This window comes from Hoplias malabaricus, chromosome 3 (genome assembly GCF_029633855.1).
Source record: "Hoplias malabaricus isolate fHopMal1 chromosome 3, fHopMal1.hap1, whole genome shotgun sequence".
NCBI classification, from domain to species: domain Eukaryota; kingdom Metazoa; phylum Chordata; class Actinopteri; order Characiformes; family Erythrinidae; genus Hoplias; species Hoplias malabaricus.
This window is the reverse complement of record NC_089802.1, coordinates 18726908-18746046: the sequence shown is the minus strand read 5'-3', so window position 1 is coordinate 18746046 and position 19139 is coordinate 18726908. Positions and strand designations below refer to the sequence as shown.

At 39.8% G+C, this 19139-nt stretch overlaps 1 protein-coding gene across 3 annotated transcripts in view; it reads right to left on the bottom strand.

The window, feature by feature from the left end:
• Positions 1-3337: 3337 nt before the first annotated feature.
• wu:fj29h11 (uncharacterized) overlaps positions 3338-19139 on the bottom strand; it is a 76271-nt gene continuing 60469 nt past the window's right edge. For all 3 annotated transcript variants that reach the window (XM_066664333.1, XM_066664334.1, XM_066664336.1), the window contains 12 exons: positions 18683-18860; positions 18471-18597; positions 18285-18365; positions 17717-17917; positions 14348-14622; positions 14062-14207; positions 13888-13972; positions 11442-11553; positions 9740-9871; positions 9035-9256; positions 6720-6915; positions 3338-6272 (listed from right to left, as the gene is read on the bottom strand). In XM_066664333.1, the coding sequence (XP_066520430.1) occupies positions 5705-6272; positions 6720-6915; positions 9035-9256; positions 9740-9871; positions 11442-11553; positions 13888-13972; positions 14062-14207; positions 14348-14622; positions 17717-17917; positions 18285-18365; positions 18471-18597; positions 18683-18860 (2323 nt within the window). In that variant the 3' untranslated portion in view covers positions 3338-5704. The remainder of the gene's footprint in view (positions 6273-6719; positions 6916-9034; positions 9257-9739; positions 9872-11441; positions 11554-13887; positions 13973-14061; positions 14208-14347; positions 14623-17716; positions 17918-18284; positions 18366-18470; positions 18598-18682; positions 18861-19139) is intronic.

Sequence of the window (19139 nt, the reverse complement as noted above, 5' to 3'; positions counted from 1 at the left end):
ATGAATCTTTGAGGTTCTTTTTGTCTCAGTTTACTACATTGTTCATTCATTGTCTGTAACCGCTTATCCAGTTCAGGGTTGCAGTGGGTCCGGAAACTTTGGGGGCAAGGCAGAAACCCTAGAGGGGGCACCAGTCCTTCACAGGGCAACACACACATCTATGGACACTATGAGTAGCCAATCCACCTACCAACATTTGTTTTTTGGACTGTGGGAGGAAACCAGAGCACCTGGAGGAAACCCACATGGACACGGGGAGAACACAACAAGCTCCTCACAGACAGTCGCCCGGAGCGGGGCTTAAACCTACAACCTCCAGGTTCCTGGAGCTGTGTGACTGTGACTGTAATGTAATGCTGTAATGTATTTACCAAATGTATGGACCAAAGTGTCAGGGACAGGGAAGAGTCCAGCCATGGGTTGTTCTGACCTGCTGGTCCAGAGGTGTAGGCCCAGTTCATTCAAATCAATAGAGTGCAAGATTCAAGAATGCACACAGACAGATAGTAAAACAAATTGTAGACACAAATGTACAGTGTTATCTGCAGAAGATTTGCACAGCAGCCTTCATTGTAACAACCATGGGACAGTAATATGTTACAAGAGGTAATGTGCAAAATATTTAATGTACAACAATGTGCTGGATCAGTGTCAGAGGTCATGGGCACAGACCTTAGTGCCAGACCATAGGGACATGTCAAAATATTATGCTTATTTTAATTGGGCATAGCAAAATATAAGGTGACAGGGTGTGGTTTTTGCTTTTAATCTGTTTACTGACACAGGACTTTGCAAAGATCAGATTTGCTTCCAGAATGCAAACAGAATGGAGAGCTAGCAAATGGTGAAGAAATCCTCCTCTGAATTTGATAAGTATTGTTTTCTGAAAGTAAAACTTCAGTAGAAAGTAACTTCTTTTGAAAAAAGTAAGTCATACCTTGTTGGGGAATGGTAACGTCTGTTTCATTACAGTTCTGATCCAATACAGATACATAACTGCTGATACTGATTATGACATGAGCTCTTTTTACTTTAATATTATAATTATTAGTGGTTTTGTGTTTGTGTTGTGAAATGGACCACACAGCACTTTTTTAGTAGAATAAAATATAAACACAAAGGGCCTTATTCATGAAATGCTAGCAGAATGAGTTTGAGTGTAAATTAATAAAAATATTCTTTATTTATTTTATGTTACACCTATAGCTTCTTTCTAGAAACCCAAGGAAACACTCAACATTCAATCCACACACACACTGGCGATCATCATTTGTAACTCACTTTTTTTTAGGTACAAAGAAAACTTACACCTGCTCCTGAAAACGCATGTAAAATGTGTAAAGTTTGAAAGGCTGTCATTTGACATGTCTGAATCTTAATTATTCATTCATTCATTCATTCATTATCTGTAACCCATATCCAATTCAGGGTCGCGGTGGGTCCAGAGCCTACCTGGAATCATTGGGCGCAAGGCGGGAATACACCCTGGAGGGGGCGCCAGTCCTTCACAGGGCAACACAGACCCTCACATTCACTCACACACTCGGACACTTTTGAGTCGCCAATTCACCTCAATGTATGTTTTTGGACTGTGGGAGAGAATTTTAATTAAATATAATTAAATATTAAAATGTATGAACTAAGTAAAGTAATATAAAAAAATTCACAATAATTCTCTTCCTAATACAGACTACTATTCAGAGCAAATAACATGAACTAAAAGACAGTTGTTTGCTAAATGTTGTCGCTAAATTGAAATAATTTTGGTAAGTGTTTAGAGTTCATATCACCCACCTGTGTAACGTCTGATGTGCTGAATTTAAGACAGTTCTACAGCAAGAAATGTAGCGTCTTTGGAGACGATAGAGGTTTATTAGCCGAGTGATGGTTAGCTGCTGTTTACTGCCGAAATCCACTTTTCTTAATTGCAGCAATTTAGAGCCAGCTTTAAAAAGAGTTGAGCAGATGCCGTGCTGCTCTCAAACCCGTGCAGATGCTCGCTGTGCTGCACGCGGGAATGTTTAAGACAGGAATTTTAGCGCTTAATTTTCCCAGCACCATCCAAAAATGTTAAGCTGACTCACTTTAACTGTCGGAAGAGTGTGTGACCCAGAATGAGGCAATCACTGCTCGAGCGTTTGCCCCGCGCCAGGTCCCTGTACACAGTCGTGCACCTGTAACTTGTTTCATCCAAAACAAATTTATTTGAAAGAGCTCTTGCAAAGCAGGTGCAAATCCCTCAGAGAGACTGTAGAGACAGTCAAATTGCCCAAAACGCATAGGAGCTCATGTAAATAATAAATTAATTCAGCTTTCGTGCAAGGTCCCCCACCATAGTAAAAACACTGCTGATTTTGGCAGCAGTGCCGATCAATTTGATGGCAGCATTTTCCAAAAGGCAGCCACACTGATGAGAGTAAAAGAATATATATATATATATCTCCACCTAAAAAACCTCAGTTTCAGTGACTCAAACTGCAGGCCAGCACCCAGAAATAAATAAATAAATAAATGCATTTTCAGGGACTGAAGCTGCTATGGGCTCATGGTGAGAAGTGCACTGGAATGTGGATTGGCGGCATGTCATTTTGCGTTATGTGGTTACAGCTGGTTCATGGTCCAGAGCAAGCTTTGAACTGGAATATAGATTGTAAGAGTATCGACCCTCTCTGTCTGACATCCAATTAAGTGAATAATGTGTACATCAGACCAATATGATCAGATCTGTCCCATCTACTAATAACAGTCCAGTGCATATTTGGAGAGTGCTTGTAGTTAACAATTCATTCAATTTCACATATTCTCTACAGTAGGCTCAGAATTCAAACCGAGCAAACCTGCCGTCTGTAAAACTCTGTCATTATGTTATCTTCATTCAGTTTGTTAGAAGGTAGTGTGGGAGGTTTTTGACTTGATTTAATGAAAATGCTGTAAATGTGAATGTGTGAATTATACTCAGTAACTGTAGAGGGAAAGCAGGAGCCAAAAAAAAGCTAATTGTTACGTAGTGTTTTTTTTTTTTAAATGAGACAATCTGATCTGACATGTTAATCAACAGGATAATTAACCACCTTAATTAACCCTGTAACAGCAAGGCTCAGTGGACACCAGGTAAATGAAAAAATATGGGAAAATAATGTGTTCAAATGCATTAGAATCTCCTTAATAAGGACACTACAGTTTCAGAAATTAAACGCCCTGTCAAAGTGATGAAACCAGTGATATGCCTTGTTTACTGCTGAAGTGTTCAAGTAGCCAGACTGCATTTCAAATATCACTTTATTCATAAATTCAAAGATCATTTGGCAATTCTGAAAGAGCATCCCTATTTCCAGTTTGTTTTGACATTGTTTATTTGTAATTAGAGAGAAGAAAAGTTGTATTCACATGAATCGTCTTTAAGGTGGTCCTCACCGCACATTTCTGTCCAAACCTTTGCACTCATTAAAGCTACTAAACATAGACCAAACCATTAAAACAAGCTCCAAAGTCTTCAAACACACACAGACTTTTTATGGTGATGGTGAAGCAATGAGCTGGTCTGTGCTGCCAGACTCCTTTCAGCTCATAAAATGCTCTCATTATTGTGAGTATATCAGTGTTCCCACCCTTATTTTAATTCCACTCCATAAGCTACGAGCTACTTCAGACCTGGAACAAGGTCTTCCATAGAGCAATGGTTAGACACAGAGCTTGCTCAGAAATGTAAAATCCAACCTTTTTAAAGAGGAACTTGACTGTTTTTTGGAATTCCATTGGTTGAATTGGATGGTTAAGAGAAGCCATATTTCAGAGCCAGTGAATGTAAAATGTTCTGCACAGAGTGTTGCTGACAGGGACCAGAAAAATGTCTGCTTTTATATCAAATGTGCTGCCTAAGGCATTGTTTTGAGATTTTTGAGGGTGCTATGACAAAACACGTTTAATGGATCCCAATTTATTATTATTGTTTATTATTATTTCAGGATACTCAGATGCTTTACATACATTTAAACAATTAAACAGCAGAACATAATAGTTAAGATTTAAAATGGTACCCCTCCCCTTTTTTTTCTTTTAAGGAGAAATAGAAAATTTAAAATAATAGCAAAGGGCAAATAGAACACGAGTAAGAGTTCAAACTTTAAATCATATGGTGACTATCATGAGCAGAAATTGCCACGTTTGATACATTGATACACATACATTGATAGCATGGTTGCTTCTCCACCTTCTTGGTTCAGCATCGCCCCTGACTGGCCTACAGACTTGATTGACATGTCGTTAAAGCTGAGAGCCCAAGCTACACGACCATAGATGAGATTCATATTTAAATATGGAACATTTTTAAATCATTTTTTATTTGTTGTACTTTTATTTTAAAATGTTGTTTTTTTTCTTTTTGCAAATATTCTTTACACAAACATGGGGATTACTAATGAGTGGATTAACGAAAAGACTCAAATTTGGTCATTTTGAAGGGGACAACCTATGTAAGCGCTGGTATGATTCATGTGAGTGTGTGTGTGTGTGTGAGAGAGAGAGAATCACTTGTGGACTCTTCAGTCTTCGTGGCGCCTCATGTTTTTTTTTTTTTGTGTGAGGAAGAGATCTCATGTATGGAAAAACTATAACAAATTCTTTTGGTTTTAGTTTTTCGCAATTGCTAAAACACAAATTCTTTAAACATTAAACACAAAAACCCATCTTCAAGCAGCATTTACAAAACCTCTTGACTCCACATGCTAAATCAAACTTTCAAAACAGATTTACCTGTGCTCAAAACCAAACGCTGCTCTCAAATCATAAACAAAGCCTTCGAAATCATATATGCTATCAAGTTGTCACTAAACAAACAAACAAACAAACAAAAACTTCTCCCTGAGCTAAATGAGTTTAAGCAACTGCGAACTCTGTTCAGCCAATGGGATTTAGCGTTTTAGCAATTGAGAAAAACTGTAATTCAGTAGTTGTACATTTTAGAGTACTGGCATTATCAGTGTCCCAAGAGTCTGCCCATTCGACTGATGTGTAATATAAACAATATGAAATCAACAGTCCGGCAGCGGACTGAATGCGCATTAGCACGATCCAACGATCTCCCTGTCATGTTGTATCCTGGACAAATTCTTATCCTTCACGATCTGATATCGTCATATCACACACCTCTACTAGTAATATTAAAGTGTGTTTATATACAAAAACCCATAACACATCCAATTGATCCATTTTAATAGTTGTATTGTGCCTCAATCAAAAAAAGCAGTCAGAACAAAACACTCTTTATGACTTCGTAACATGGGTAAACACGTGTAAGCTGAACAGGTGGATATATGCAAAATGATTGTATTAATGTAAAGTATACAAAAAAAATTCCATGCTGTAAAATGTAATGAAGATAATTACAACAATCAATAAGTTATGGCAATGGAACAGCTGAGTAATGAATGCATGCACTTTTTGGGCCCATTTTTAAAATTACTTTGAACAAGGATTAAAGTTAAAATGATTAAAAAACACAGAACTGGACAGGCTTAATATAAAAATCTTAAAAAGTGGCTTAGGTAAAATGAAATAAAAACACAGATTACTAAAAGAAATTCACATCTAGAATTATATTTTACATTTAAAAACCATAAAAGGTATTACTTCAGAATATGAACCCAAAAAAACAATATATTTAACAGTGCATTAACTCAGCAAAACAAAGTTAGGAAAATATGCACTAGACAAACAAAAATAGCTCCAGTGTTTTGGTGTGCAGGTGCTGGGCGAGGTTTTTGATGCGACAGAGGCGGACATTTTGTGGATCTCCAGCACCATACACTCTGTAAATGTGATACTTCTCCTTCTCCTTCAACGCAAAGTCCAGTTCATTGGCCGAGAGGTGGATAAAGTGCTTTTCCCGCTTCACTGTGGTCTTGACTTCCACGAAAACATCTTTCACTGTGCCCTGACCACAGATGAAGGTCAGTTTGAAGTCACAGGGCTGTCCACTTTCACCACTTTCATTGTACCATGTGATCTCTTGGGGTCCACTGCCACTTTCTTTCCAGTGCGTGAGGAAGGAGTAGACAAGCTGCTCTCCCCATTTGCCGATGTCTGCCGTGTCTTTGTATTCCTGGGACAGCTGCAGGTACTGAGGGATGCTGAAATCCAACTGTAGATCCTCCAGGATGTCTTCCACTGGTTTGTTCCACACCGCGCTGTCCAGAGACATTGGTACACGCTGAGGACTGCCTCCCTGGAATTGACTGGCCACGATTTCTGGAGGCTGGACTGGCTTATGACCCCTTAAAAAATAAATTAATTAATTTAAATAATAACAATAATAATAAAAATAAATAAATAAATGCAGCAGTTAGGTGGTGTAAACTCAGGAAATGCATGAAACAAACTGAGATATTCTGGAATGGCTGCACATTCCACACTAAGGTTACCATGCTCAATGAAAAGCGGTGGACTGAGGAGGCCTGGAGCTGAATATTGTGGAGAAATTAATCAATAAGGAATAGTGCTCATGATACCATCTTTACTAATATTGCAATGGCTAAATGCAATCGATTTTTGATTTGCAGTGTCCCAAATTTGAGTGTAAAGCCTTCCCAGAGGAGTAGAGGCTTTTACTGCAGCACTGCTTGGACTAATCAATGCTCTTAATTAAAGAAGAAATGTTGGATGAGCAGTTGTCAAAAAGGGGAACACATTTGCCCATGTAGTGTACAACCAAAGTAACATACAGCTGTGCAGACGGCGCTGTGGGTTGTTCTGCTGTAGCTATTGTGCTGCTGCTGGTGGTGATCATGTTCACATTAGGGTCAGGCTGCTCAACAGGAGCTCCACTGGACACAGGAGTCACACTGGACCCAGCATGGGCTTCGCTGGAAACATCCATCTGCTGCACAGAGACTTCTCCAGGTATTTTCTCCAGGGGACCTGGATGATGACACAGGGAAAACTGTACTGAGTCCACTGCATGGTCCCTACTCGACTCTGCTCGGCTTTTTTCTCTTCCATTAGGCATAATGAAATGCAGACCTCCATGACACAAAAGGCATTTGCAAAATCTCCAGTCTACTGTAGAGATCGCATTTACTTTCATCAGACTCACAACCGCAGCTTGTAAAATTACGCTGTGGTCTTGTTCAGAGATTCAAATGTTCTATGGTGTCTGACGAAAGAATCCGGACAATGAAAAAGAAACACTACTGATCTGTCTGAACAGGGGCATGGCAAAGACGTGTTCAATTCCTAAAAACAGTAACAACATGCGAAAACACGATTAGTAAACAGCGCTATACATTACTGCCACTATTGTTGTAGCTTCATAAGGGGGGTTGGTACTAGGCACAAAACTGTCAGTAGAGTCAAGTAGAGTAGGTACCATGCAGTGGAAAAGCAGCATAAAACAAGTGCAAAGATACAGATTTGACTACAAAGTAAAATGCTTTGTATAAAAAATAATAAATAAATAAATGTCATCATCATCATCATCATTTTCTTCTCCGCTTCTCCATTTCAGGGTCGCGGTGGCAACAGGGCGAGCAAAGAAGCCCAGACGTCTCTGTCCCTGGCAACATCCACCAATTCCTCCTGGGGGATCCCAAGGCGTTCCCAGGACAGCCGGGAGATATAATCCCTCCAGCGTGTCCTGGGTCTACCCCGGGGCCTCCTTCCAGTTGGACGTGCCTGGTATACCTCCAGTGGGAGGCGTCCAGGAGGCATCCTGATCAAATGCCTAAACCACCTCAACTGACTTCTCTCAATGCGAAGGAGCAGCGACTCTACTCCGAGCTCCTCCCTAGTCACTGAGCTCCTCACCCGATCACGGAAAGTACGCCCAGCGACCCGTCGGAAAAAGCTAATTTCGGCCACTTGTATCCGCGATCTTGTTCTTTCGGTCATGAGCTCATGACCATAGGTGAGAGTGGGAACGTAGACTGACCGGTAAATTGAGAGCTTTGCTTTATGGCTCAGCTCTCTCTTCACCACAACGGTGCGGTACAGTGACCGCATAACTGCAGACGCTGCACCTATCCTACGGTCAATCTCACATCCCTCTTCCCATCACTCGTGAACAAGAACCCGAGATACTTGAACTCCTTCACTTGGGGCAGGTTCTCACCCCTTACCTGAAGGGAGCATGCCATCTGTTTCCATAAATGTATAAAATGTATAAATGTATAAAACCAAAATCGAAAACGTAGAAAATATTATGAATGTCCATTCTCAACCTCACTGTGTTAGTCCCAGAGTAGTTTTTCACACATGCAGCTAAGAGAGGGAGATTTTCCATGTCAGATGTGCGATGTCAGATAGGAGATGAAACACGTACTTTAGACGTGTCTCAGCGCCTGTGCAGTGCGTGCAGGAGAAACTCAGGAATATTTCCCATGCTGTTCTCACATGCGCAGACTCAAACTTTACCTGGAGTCTTTACTGGGGTGTTACTGCCCCATTCACATATGCACTGTTTTCCCAGAGGTGCTGTATATGTAACACACATTAAAACTATGTTATGGTCCGATACTAAGCACTACCGTTTGAAGGGTGTTTAACATATATAACACTTTAAAGAATATGAGAAAATTAATAGCTTGATACATTTTAAATATTATAGTTCTTTATGGTGTTATTAGTGAATGAGTGTACACGTAGACAGCAAGTAATCAAATGGTATACTGTTCACACTAAACTGGGTTCCTCTTTATACTGTGTCTGTAATAAATTTGTACTTTCATATTAATATTACTAGTGACAATTAACTACTGGTGATCTTTTCATAGTTAGGGATTACAGTAATATACTTAATGTAAATAGCCATATATATAAAATATTGATATTTACATATTTATATGTCTCTACCAAGACACATGTAATGTGTATAATTAAATCTGAAATTAATTTACTTGTATATACACAAGCTGTACTACTGTTATATTTCAGTAACAGGGAAATTATCCTCAGTATATACTTATATAACATAGTCTTCAATCATTCAAATCAGGAATACCACCTATTTCTGCCAACATTTCTGAAAGTTACATGCACTAACCTGCAGGGTGTGGGGCAGAGCTGCTTGGCCTTGGTGTCTGAACTTGAAGAGCTCCTGGTGGAAGTCCGTTTTTCTGGAATTCTTCAGAAGACTCCTTAGATTTCACACCGGAGCTTCTCTCTGCTCCAGAGCTACGAGGAGCTGCAGGAATTGCTAATGAAGCTGGAGGAGCTGGAGGAGGCCACATCTTCATTACTGCATCCAGTGCCTGACTTCCTGACCCTGCATAGACAGAACTGCACAGGTTAGATGCACAAAAGTAGCCAAAGAGCACACATAGATGAAGAATGATATGATTAGTAAAGATTATCAAAATGTAGATGGATGCACAAATTCAATGATTATATAATGTGAGAAGCAGATCACAAGTATTTTGTGTATCTCAACCCCTCTTCATATCCTCAGAAATCTGTGTGTTATTTACAATAGTGTGGTAAGTTGGAACAGAAAGGAAAATATCTGAACTGTATTTCTGCACTGAATTATTGAACCTCAGAATATTCATTTGCATTGTAAGTTAAGAATGTTTTTTTCCTCATAATGTAAGGTACTTTTGTTGGGATACACTGTGTCTGACTCTGACAAAGATAACATTTCAATATTCAAGTGGAAGTGATAAACAGGATGATGAATTTAAACCACATAGTTACAAATGTGTCACTTCTTTGATATAATCCAGCAGAAAACTGCAGACAGTGCTTGTACCTGTGCTACTGCCTCCTGCTTTGGTAATGGAGGCTTTGGGAGGCCAGCAGTGCAGCTTGTCATCTTCCTCCTCAGTCTTCTTCTCCACTTCCTGCACACTCACTGCTCCAGATATGCGCTCAGAGGAAGGCACTGGGAAAAGATTATTTCAGCAGATATTACTTAATAGGAGCTGTCCTTATATAAACCTGGTTTAGTGCTGATTAGTGGACTGAAATGTGTATAAATGCATATACACGATAATATACACACATAATAATGTGGTCATGTTTTTATGGTGAATGATTTGTTCTGGATCGTGAATACAGCTCCAGCTGACAATTGGCACTGGGCCTAGAGTTCACAGGTTGATGTGCAGCTGCTCTGGAGGGCTCCATAGTGCCTGCTATGCTTGCTATCCTTTCATTGAAATTAAATTGTGTGGAAACTAGACCTGTGCCATACTCTATCATTAAAAAAAATAAATACAGAAACAAATCCATACAATAAATATCCATATTAGCAATATTCTGACTGTACATAATGACAGCATGCAGTTGTTGTTTTGTGTGTGTCTGTGCATGTGTGTGTTTTCTGGTGTCCTTGTGTAAAGTGACCTAGTATTAGAATAGCACTAGAAAAATGCCAACAAAACACAAATATTCTGTTTCACCACTTCAAGCAGAAGCACCCAGTTGAGTATGAGGAAAATCAAAAATGCAATGAGGAGAGCTCAGCAGACATTGTGAGCTCTAACCCAAGCAGACACTACACTGACTCAGCACTGCATCCCCTTTGCATTTGTTTTGTTATTTACTGTGGATCTTTAAGGGTATTTATTTTGTATAATTGTTTATGTTTGTTGTTTATATGCTTGCACTGCATTTTCAGAAATTTAGTTTTGTGACTTAGATTTATTTGTTGCAGTATTTATTTTATATAAAATCAGAATCTTGGTAAGTTCGAAAAATGTTTACAGATTACTGAAGGTTTAAAACTTACATTTATACTAAAATAAAAATTATATTTTGTTGCAACAGTATGGTTCTGAAATTGATAAACTATTTTTCAGCGTATATTTTGTGATAGTCAAGAATATCACAAAAAATAAGCTGAAATATCATTATATTATTTTAGGGCCATATCACCCATCCTTAGTGTGAACTCTTTGAACAGCTGTTTGAACAAAACTCACCATGTGATTAATTCTAACACTCAAAGCTCTTATGTAATTGATCAGGATGCTCACAACATACAACTACAGAGACAGGTTAGAGGTTCATTTGCATATTGTAGCCTTCTGAGACATCAGTATATACAAAGAGAGATATCACTATAATGATCAAAGGGAACAATACTTGGTACACCTTTAATTGCTCTGGTGCCACAGAGCTGTGTGTGTCTGTAGAGACTGAGGGAGGAATGTTTCCCTTCACTGGATTTGCAGCAGTGGCAACAGCTGCTCTTTCATGTCAGCGAGCATAGCGATGAACAATCCCAAATTAGCATGTGTAGCATGGGTGTCCGTGTGCACGCATGAACAGAAGATGAAAATGAGGGAAAATAACAGGAAATAAGAGGAGAATTTCTGGGATTAAAACACTAGCGCACGTCAGCATTGTAAATGGGCCACAGATGAGATTTCAAAAACCCCATGAAATATTAAGAGAACATACAAATATAACACATTTTTATTCTGGTTCAGACTGGGTTTGGAACTTACATGTTGGCTCTGGTTTGATCTCCACCGGCACTGGGACTTCCCACAGCTCCTCTTCTTCTGGAAGTTCTTGAATGCCTTTCCTCTCTAGGAATCTTCCCAGCGCAGCTTTATCCTGGATCAGACAAAATATCAATATACATAATATAACATCATATAAAACGTAACCATCAGTATGCGATACACATGGCTCAAACTACTTCATTTTTAATAGGTAACACTTGTACGACCTCTTATGTTTCAGCTATAAAAGTGCAACTACTACAAAGTACACCATGTACAAAAAGTTTGGACACCTATTGTAATGAGTTACTTCTGTTACTTGAACATGAAGCCAATGCTGACAGAGACATGTCTGTGCACACAGTGTAATCTGCATAGAGAAACACTGCCAACAGAACAGAATGCCCTGATACAGAAAAACATGAAACGTTGGTCACCATGTTAAAAGCCAATCATTAGCTAGAGGGGTAAAAATTCCCCCTGCATTGGGATGTAGAGGTGTGGAACTGGCTTCTCTTGAGTGATGGGTTGTCATACATTTGGTAATTCCTTTGGGATGACATGACGTGGCATTAGTGATGAAGGACTAAAGATGCCAACATCAGTACTGGAGCCCACTAATGTTCCTGTAGCTGAATGCCATCACATTCTCTCAGAAATACTCCAATGTCTAGTGTATAACCTTTCCAGAAGAGTAGAGCCTGGAACTGCACCAAGTACTTTAAATTTTGGCCCTCACACTTTTGGATAATACCTAGAAATAGTTAGAAAATGTAATACATTGAAAAATAAAGTGGTTTAAGTGGTTTTGGTACCAGTTTAGAATAAAACTACATTTATAAACAGTTTGAAAAATCATTTTAGTCATTAATAATCTGTTATAACACACAGACAGAAAAGAGAACAGTGACCTGTTGTTTGCCAAATAGTGAACACATCCATCTATACTGTTAAAACTTCTTTTGTGACAGATCCATTTTCTTTCATCAGTCAACATTAAGCCTGTCAGCTTCATTGTGTATTTGCATTTTAACCACCAAGTTTAATCTACTAACTACAAACAGAATGGCCTTTTAGACTTCAACGATAATGTGGTGTGCCACAATATATGTAATGAGTAAGTTCATATTAAAAAGTCATTGTTTATACTTTATATTGACATTTTCAGTAAGCTATCTGACACTTTCTCTATCAGACAAACAGCAGGTCCTTTCTTTTTATGTGTTATCAAAATATTATTAAAACCTTTTAAGGCATTTACAACCTAATTAATAACCATTAATAAAGATATTTTAAACCATTCATAAACAGGTTATAAGGGTATAGTCTTATTCTAAAGTGGAGATTTGGTTGAAAAGAGAAATTTGACTAAAATGACTGCTGTGAACAGATTGCTGAATTTGTGGAGGATACAAAAGGCTGTCACACTGTGGTTTACGCCCAGTCATGTAGCTTATCTCCTCAAGATATTTCCTTCTATGGTCGCCTGATGTGCTAATTAGAACATCTTAAAATGCGTTCAATCAGCACATCAGTTCCAGTTGCCAAACAGCTGTGACTAATCCCCCCGAGACATGACCCACTAATGCAGCACGCCTCTCTCTCTCATCTGTGGATGACTCACCTGTGCTGAGGAACCAGACGCCCAACTCTGCACGCTGCATATTAACACATGGCTTCAGGAGCACAAGTTGAGAGATTCACCATTATGAACCCACTACTACATTTCTTATTAACTATCATGACCTTGCTGCATCACCTTCAGTGACTCATCTGGCTGTGCTCAGATGTTCAGCCAGAGTCTTTAGTGTTATTATCAATAGATGGTGTTGATTAAAGCCTTACTTGGATGGGATTCTGGCCACAAAATATTTAGGCAGGGGAGTCAGAGGAGTACTACCTAGTACTACAGTGGTGTTCCTTAAAGTGTCTGGTGAATGTATATTCATTCATTCATTATCTGTAACCGTTTATCCATTTCAGGGTCGCGGTGGGTCTGGAGCCCACCCAAAATCACTGGGCGCAAGACAGGAACACACCCTGGAGGGGGCGGCAGTCTTTAACGGGGTGACATTCGCTCACACCTACGGACACGTTTGAGTCGCCAATCCACATACCAACGTGTGTTTTTTGACCGAGAGCGGAAACCAGAGCACCCAGAGGAAACCCACGCGGACACGGGAAGAACACACCAACTCCTCACAGTCAGTCACCCGGAGCAGGACTCCACAACCTCCAGGTCCCTGGAGCTGTGTGACTGACACTACCTGCTGTGCCACCATGCCACCTACCCTGAGTGTATATTGTGCGAGTGTGTGCGTGTGTGTGTGTGTCTATATATATATAGTGATGCATTTAAACTACAACACAAAATTTTAATGCAAAACCAATTATTTCTGAATTCAATTGTAATGCATCTGTAGTCCGGATGTACTATGGTTCTTACATTGATGCACGCAACTAGGCCTTCGAGAAAGTGCTCCAGCTCCTTCACAAAGTCCTTCTCGGATGTGAACAGTTTCACCAGCTCTCTGAAAAATCAGAACAACACAGTCACCAATCAGATGTGAAAACAAATCTCATTATGAGATGGTGCCTAATCAGAGAACGATAGCTATACCTGCAGATATCCAGTTTCGGAAGCTGGTGGTCCTTCTGTATGTAGAGCTCCTTCTTGTCTTTTAGAAGACATATGATGTCTTCGCTCTCTACAATAGGCATTTCATCTGCCTGCTCCAGACGGTAATAAATGTAGAGTTTTCCTACCTACAAAAACACAGACTCGGTTCAGTCTCTCTCCAGGCCTCCAGTTAAAACATATGATGCAATAGCGAGCAATGACTCAGCAGACTCTAGAACAAAGCCAGGGATGGCAAATATCTAGCATTAGGACACAGCACACCTACCTGACCAAAACTCAGGGACTTAATCTCCCGGGCAATGCCATTCTCTTTCAGATCTTGATATATTTCTGACAGCTCCTCATGGTGGTAGATGAACCTCTGAATGTACGGGATGAGGTCATGCACCAGGGCCTGCATGGTAGGGCATGGCCTGTAGTTTTCAGTCTGTGCTTCAGTGGTGACACACTGGGTGAGTCTCTTCACCCCACAGATCTCCAGAAACAGTTCTCGGTCTTTCTCACTGAAAGCTGGCTTCTCTTCGACAACATGCAGCTTGCCTGAGAGAAATACAAGCCAGATGTACTGTGTTTAAGACTCTTCTCAGTCTTTATTCAAAATCCCAATATAAAATTAAGGTATGCAATATAACAATAACTGACTGACAACATGCTCCTCATTGGTTTCATTTAAAATTAAAGATGAAAAAGCTGTAGATTACAAAAAAGTTGGGACACTAAACAAATTGTGAATAAAAACTGAATGCAATGATGTGGAGATGGCAAATGTCAATATTTTATTTGTAATAGAATATAGATGACAGATCAAAAGTTTAATCTGAGTAAATGTAACATTTTAAAGGAAAAATATGTTGATTTAAAATTTCACAGTGTCAACAAATCCCAAAAAAGTTGGGACAAGTAGCAATAAGTGGCTGGAAAAAGGAAATTGAGCATATAATGAACAGCTGGAAGACCAATTAACACCAATTAGGTCAATTGACAACATGATTGGGTATAAAAAGAGCTTTTCAGAGTGTCAGTGTCTCTCTGAAGCCAAGATGGTAAGAGGATCACCAATTCCACCATTGTTGTACAGAAAGATAGTGCAGCATTACCAGAATGGTGTTACCCAGCGTAAAATAGCAAAGACTTTTAAGTTATCATCATCAAACCATGCATAACATTGCTGTGCGTAAGGGTCAAGGCCGTAAAACTCTACTGGATGCTAGTAATCTAAGGGCCCTTAAACGTCACTGCACCTCAAACAGGAATGCCACTGTCAAGGAAATAACAGAATGGGCTCAGGAATACTTCCAGAAAGCATTGTCAGTGAACACAATCCACCGTGCCATCCGCCGTTGCCAGCTGAAACTCTACAGTGCAAAGAAGAAGCCATTTCTAAGCATGCTCCACAAGCTCAGATGTTTGCACTGGGCCAGGGGTCTTTTAAAATGGTGTGGCAAAATGGAAGACTGTCCTGTGGTCAGATGTGTCACGATTTGAAGTTCTTTATGGAACACTGGGACGCTATGTCATCTGGACCAGAGAGTACAAGGATAAGCCAAGTTGTTATCAACGCTCCGTTCACAAGCCTGCATCACTGATGGTATGGGGTTGCATGAGTGCTTGTGGCATGGGCAGCTTGCATGTCTGGAAGGGCACCATTAATGCAGAAAACTATGTTCAGGTTCTAGAACAACACATGCTCCCATCTAGACGTCATCTCTTTCAGGGAAGACCCTGCATTTTTCAACAAGATAATGCCAGACCACATTCTGCAGCAATCACAACATCATGGCTATGTAGGAGAAGGATTTGGGTACTGAAATGGCCAACCTGCAGTCCAGATCTTTCACATATTTTGGCGCATCATAAAGAGGAAGGTGCAACAAAGAAGGCCCAAGACGACTGAACAGTTAGAGGCCTGTACTAGACATGAATGGGAGAGCATTCCTATTTCTAAACTTGAGAAACTGGTCTCCTCTGTCCCCAGACGTCTGTTGTGTGTTGTAAGAAGAAGGGGGGATGCCACACAGTGGTAAAAAATGGCCTTGTCCCAACTTTTTTGGGATTTGTTCACGCAATGAAATTTTGAAACAACATATTTTTCCCTTAAAATGATAGATTCTCTCAGTTTAAACTTTTGATCTGTGATTTGTGTTCTATTCTGAATAAAATATTAGATGTTGGCACCTCCACATCAATGCATTCAGTTTTTATTCACAATTTGTTTAGTGTCCCAACTTTTTTGGAATCTGGTTTGTACATTAATTAATTATTAATACCACTGTTTACATTTATGTCCTTGCCAAGCCTACGTAGTGATTCTCAGAAAATCTATAAGCACACAGATGAGCATACTATAGGGTAGGAAGTTTGTATTTAATAGCACTCAGGAATAATAAACCACTAAAATACAGTGTGAATAAAGAACGCTTTCTGCCACAAGTCCATTGTCTGCAGCTTGAATGACTGACTGAATCCAAAGTATTTCTATGCAAAGATGCAAGGCATTTTCACACATGAATGTCTGCAGCAAGGTTCAAACCATGGTTCATGTTTTGTTACATTGTTGTCATCACGAAAGTTTTGCATGTCCTAATACTTAACACTGACTGGCTTTGTAGAAGGCCATGTGTCTGGCCTGAATGAACAGATACATTTCTGCCATTTACTATTTACTACTACTACTACTACTACTACTACTTGTGGCTCAGACCAAGATATACCTCATACAAGACACACACACATTGCCTAGTTTTGCAATGCTTACTTATTTAGCAGCTTCTTATTCACATTTTCAGTTCCACCTAATATACACATTTCAGTTCCACTATTTATATATAGTGTGCTCATGTGTGGTTCAGAATAAAGCAGAAGCAATGTTGTAGAAAAAGCAGTTGCTTAAATTTGAGCTTTTATTAATGATTCCTACAGTAACAAAGCATAAAAACCAAGAAAACTAATGTGTGACTGGAGAGATGTTTTATCTGATGTGTACAACTCTGAACGTTTTTGTTTTGTTTGGATCCCCTTTAGCGGCTATCACAATAGCAGCTATTCTTATTTTAAAACAAGGATTAACACCAAGACACGTTTTATATCAAACGACGTTCAGGGGTTCACTGGTGATGCAGTTTTTACTTAAAGCAGCAAGATCTGGTTATTGTTACATATTTACAATTATATTCAAAGTTATTATATGCTTCATACAGGATTTACATGAAGGCAGTGAGTAAATCACCTGGCATGTCCATCTCTGTTTTTTTATATTGCTTCAACCTACTGTAGTTGGTCCAATCAGAATCATCCAAAGAAGTGTTTTCACACTGCACATGAACCAGACCTTGAGTGGATTGGATCGCCTCTTCTGGTGAGACCAAAATTTGATTCTTTGGTCCAGCCTGTGGTATGAGGCACCTTTAACACATGCCGTTTAGTTTTGGACTAAACTGAAAAGCCTGAAAATCCAGACCAAACAAGGCTTGTGTGAAAGCACCCTCAGTTTTGTCAAGGCCCATCTTAACAGCAAATGGTGTAGTTTTAACTGTGTTAAGCAAACTACAAATAAGTTCAATAGCAAGTGGTTTTAAATGAAGCAAATACCAATCACATACAATATATGCATCAATCTGTTTTGTTAAACAATTACCTTTATGGGCAGTAGGTTTAGATCTATATTTCTGCCAGTTCCCTGATTTCTTCTGAGCGGAGGGTAGGCTGAGTAGGCAGACTTCACTATGAGATTTGAAGATCTTTTCCAGGCTTGGACTGTCTGCTATCATTGGCTTACGAGCCAACATCACCCAGCCCTGAGTTTTGGTAGGAAACACCCTCTTACAAGACACCATTTCTGGGAGAAAACAGCAAACACAGAGGTCCATTCAGAAAACCACCTTGAAAGAGAACTCCCGCAGTTTTCAGCCTGCCTCTTTTATAACAAACTATACTTTGGACAGTATTCCGAGCTGTGCTAGCAGTTTGAGGAGACGACTACAGGCAAGAAATACTGCTATAGAATATAGCAGCATTATAACAGTTTCCCAGTGGGACAGCTGAATGGCCAGGCTACTGGCTGCCCAGTGATGTCTATAATCTTATTTTAAGTAATGTACTACTGTTCTTTTCTAAGATTATGCTACATTATTGGACATTGTACCTCACTGTTTGCTACAGATGCAGTACAATGCAGAACATATAAATATCAAACATTTTCTCACCTTTCAAAGACCTGCAGTAGTGATGGTCTAATTCAATGTCTTGATCTAGCTCTCCGTGCAATATTCTTTTACATTTTTCAGCTTTTTTTTGGAAAGAAACAAAACACAAACATCAACAGAGTTCCATTTAGGAGATCCATATCCAAAAACAGACAGAACTGTCAAATTATTGCTTATAATACTCACCCAGCTTGGCAAAGACAACAGAGATGTCCTGAAGAATCTCCCCTGTAGGTAATGGTGATGAATCACACATAATTTCCAGTAGGTCCACATACTGTTTCATAGAGGGACTGTGCTCTACATTCAAAGACTAGAGAAACAAGCCAGAAAACCCTTTTCAGAATCTAGACTTCAACAGCTTCAACTGTACCTGTACTGAAATACAGGAGGCTCACCCGAAACAGCTCCTTCATGTGCTGTAATTGGCTGTAAAATGGAGCCAGGACTTTGGGCTCCTGAATCCCACTTTCAGGCCTGCGGATCAGCTCCTTATATCTGACAAACATTCCTGTAGGATCACTCCAGCACACATCTTTGAGATGATAAAACCGTCCAGAACACCATTCGTCCTTCCTGACGGCATAAATATTACAACAATATTATGCACAGCGAGAAGTGGGCACCAGTCCTTCACAGGGTGACACACACTCACACATTTGCTAATAAATTCACACCTATACACACTTCTGAGTAGCCAGTCCACATACCAATGAGAGTTTTTGGACTGTGGGGGGAAAACCAGTGCACCCAGAGGAAACCCATGTGGACCCGGGGACAACACACCAAATTCCTTACAGTCAGTCACCCGGAGCAGGACTCAAACCCACAACCCCAGGACCCTGGAGCTGTGCG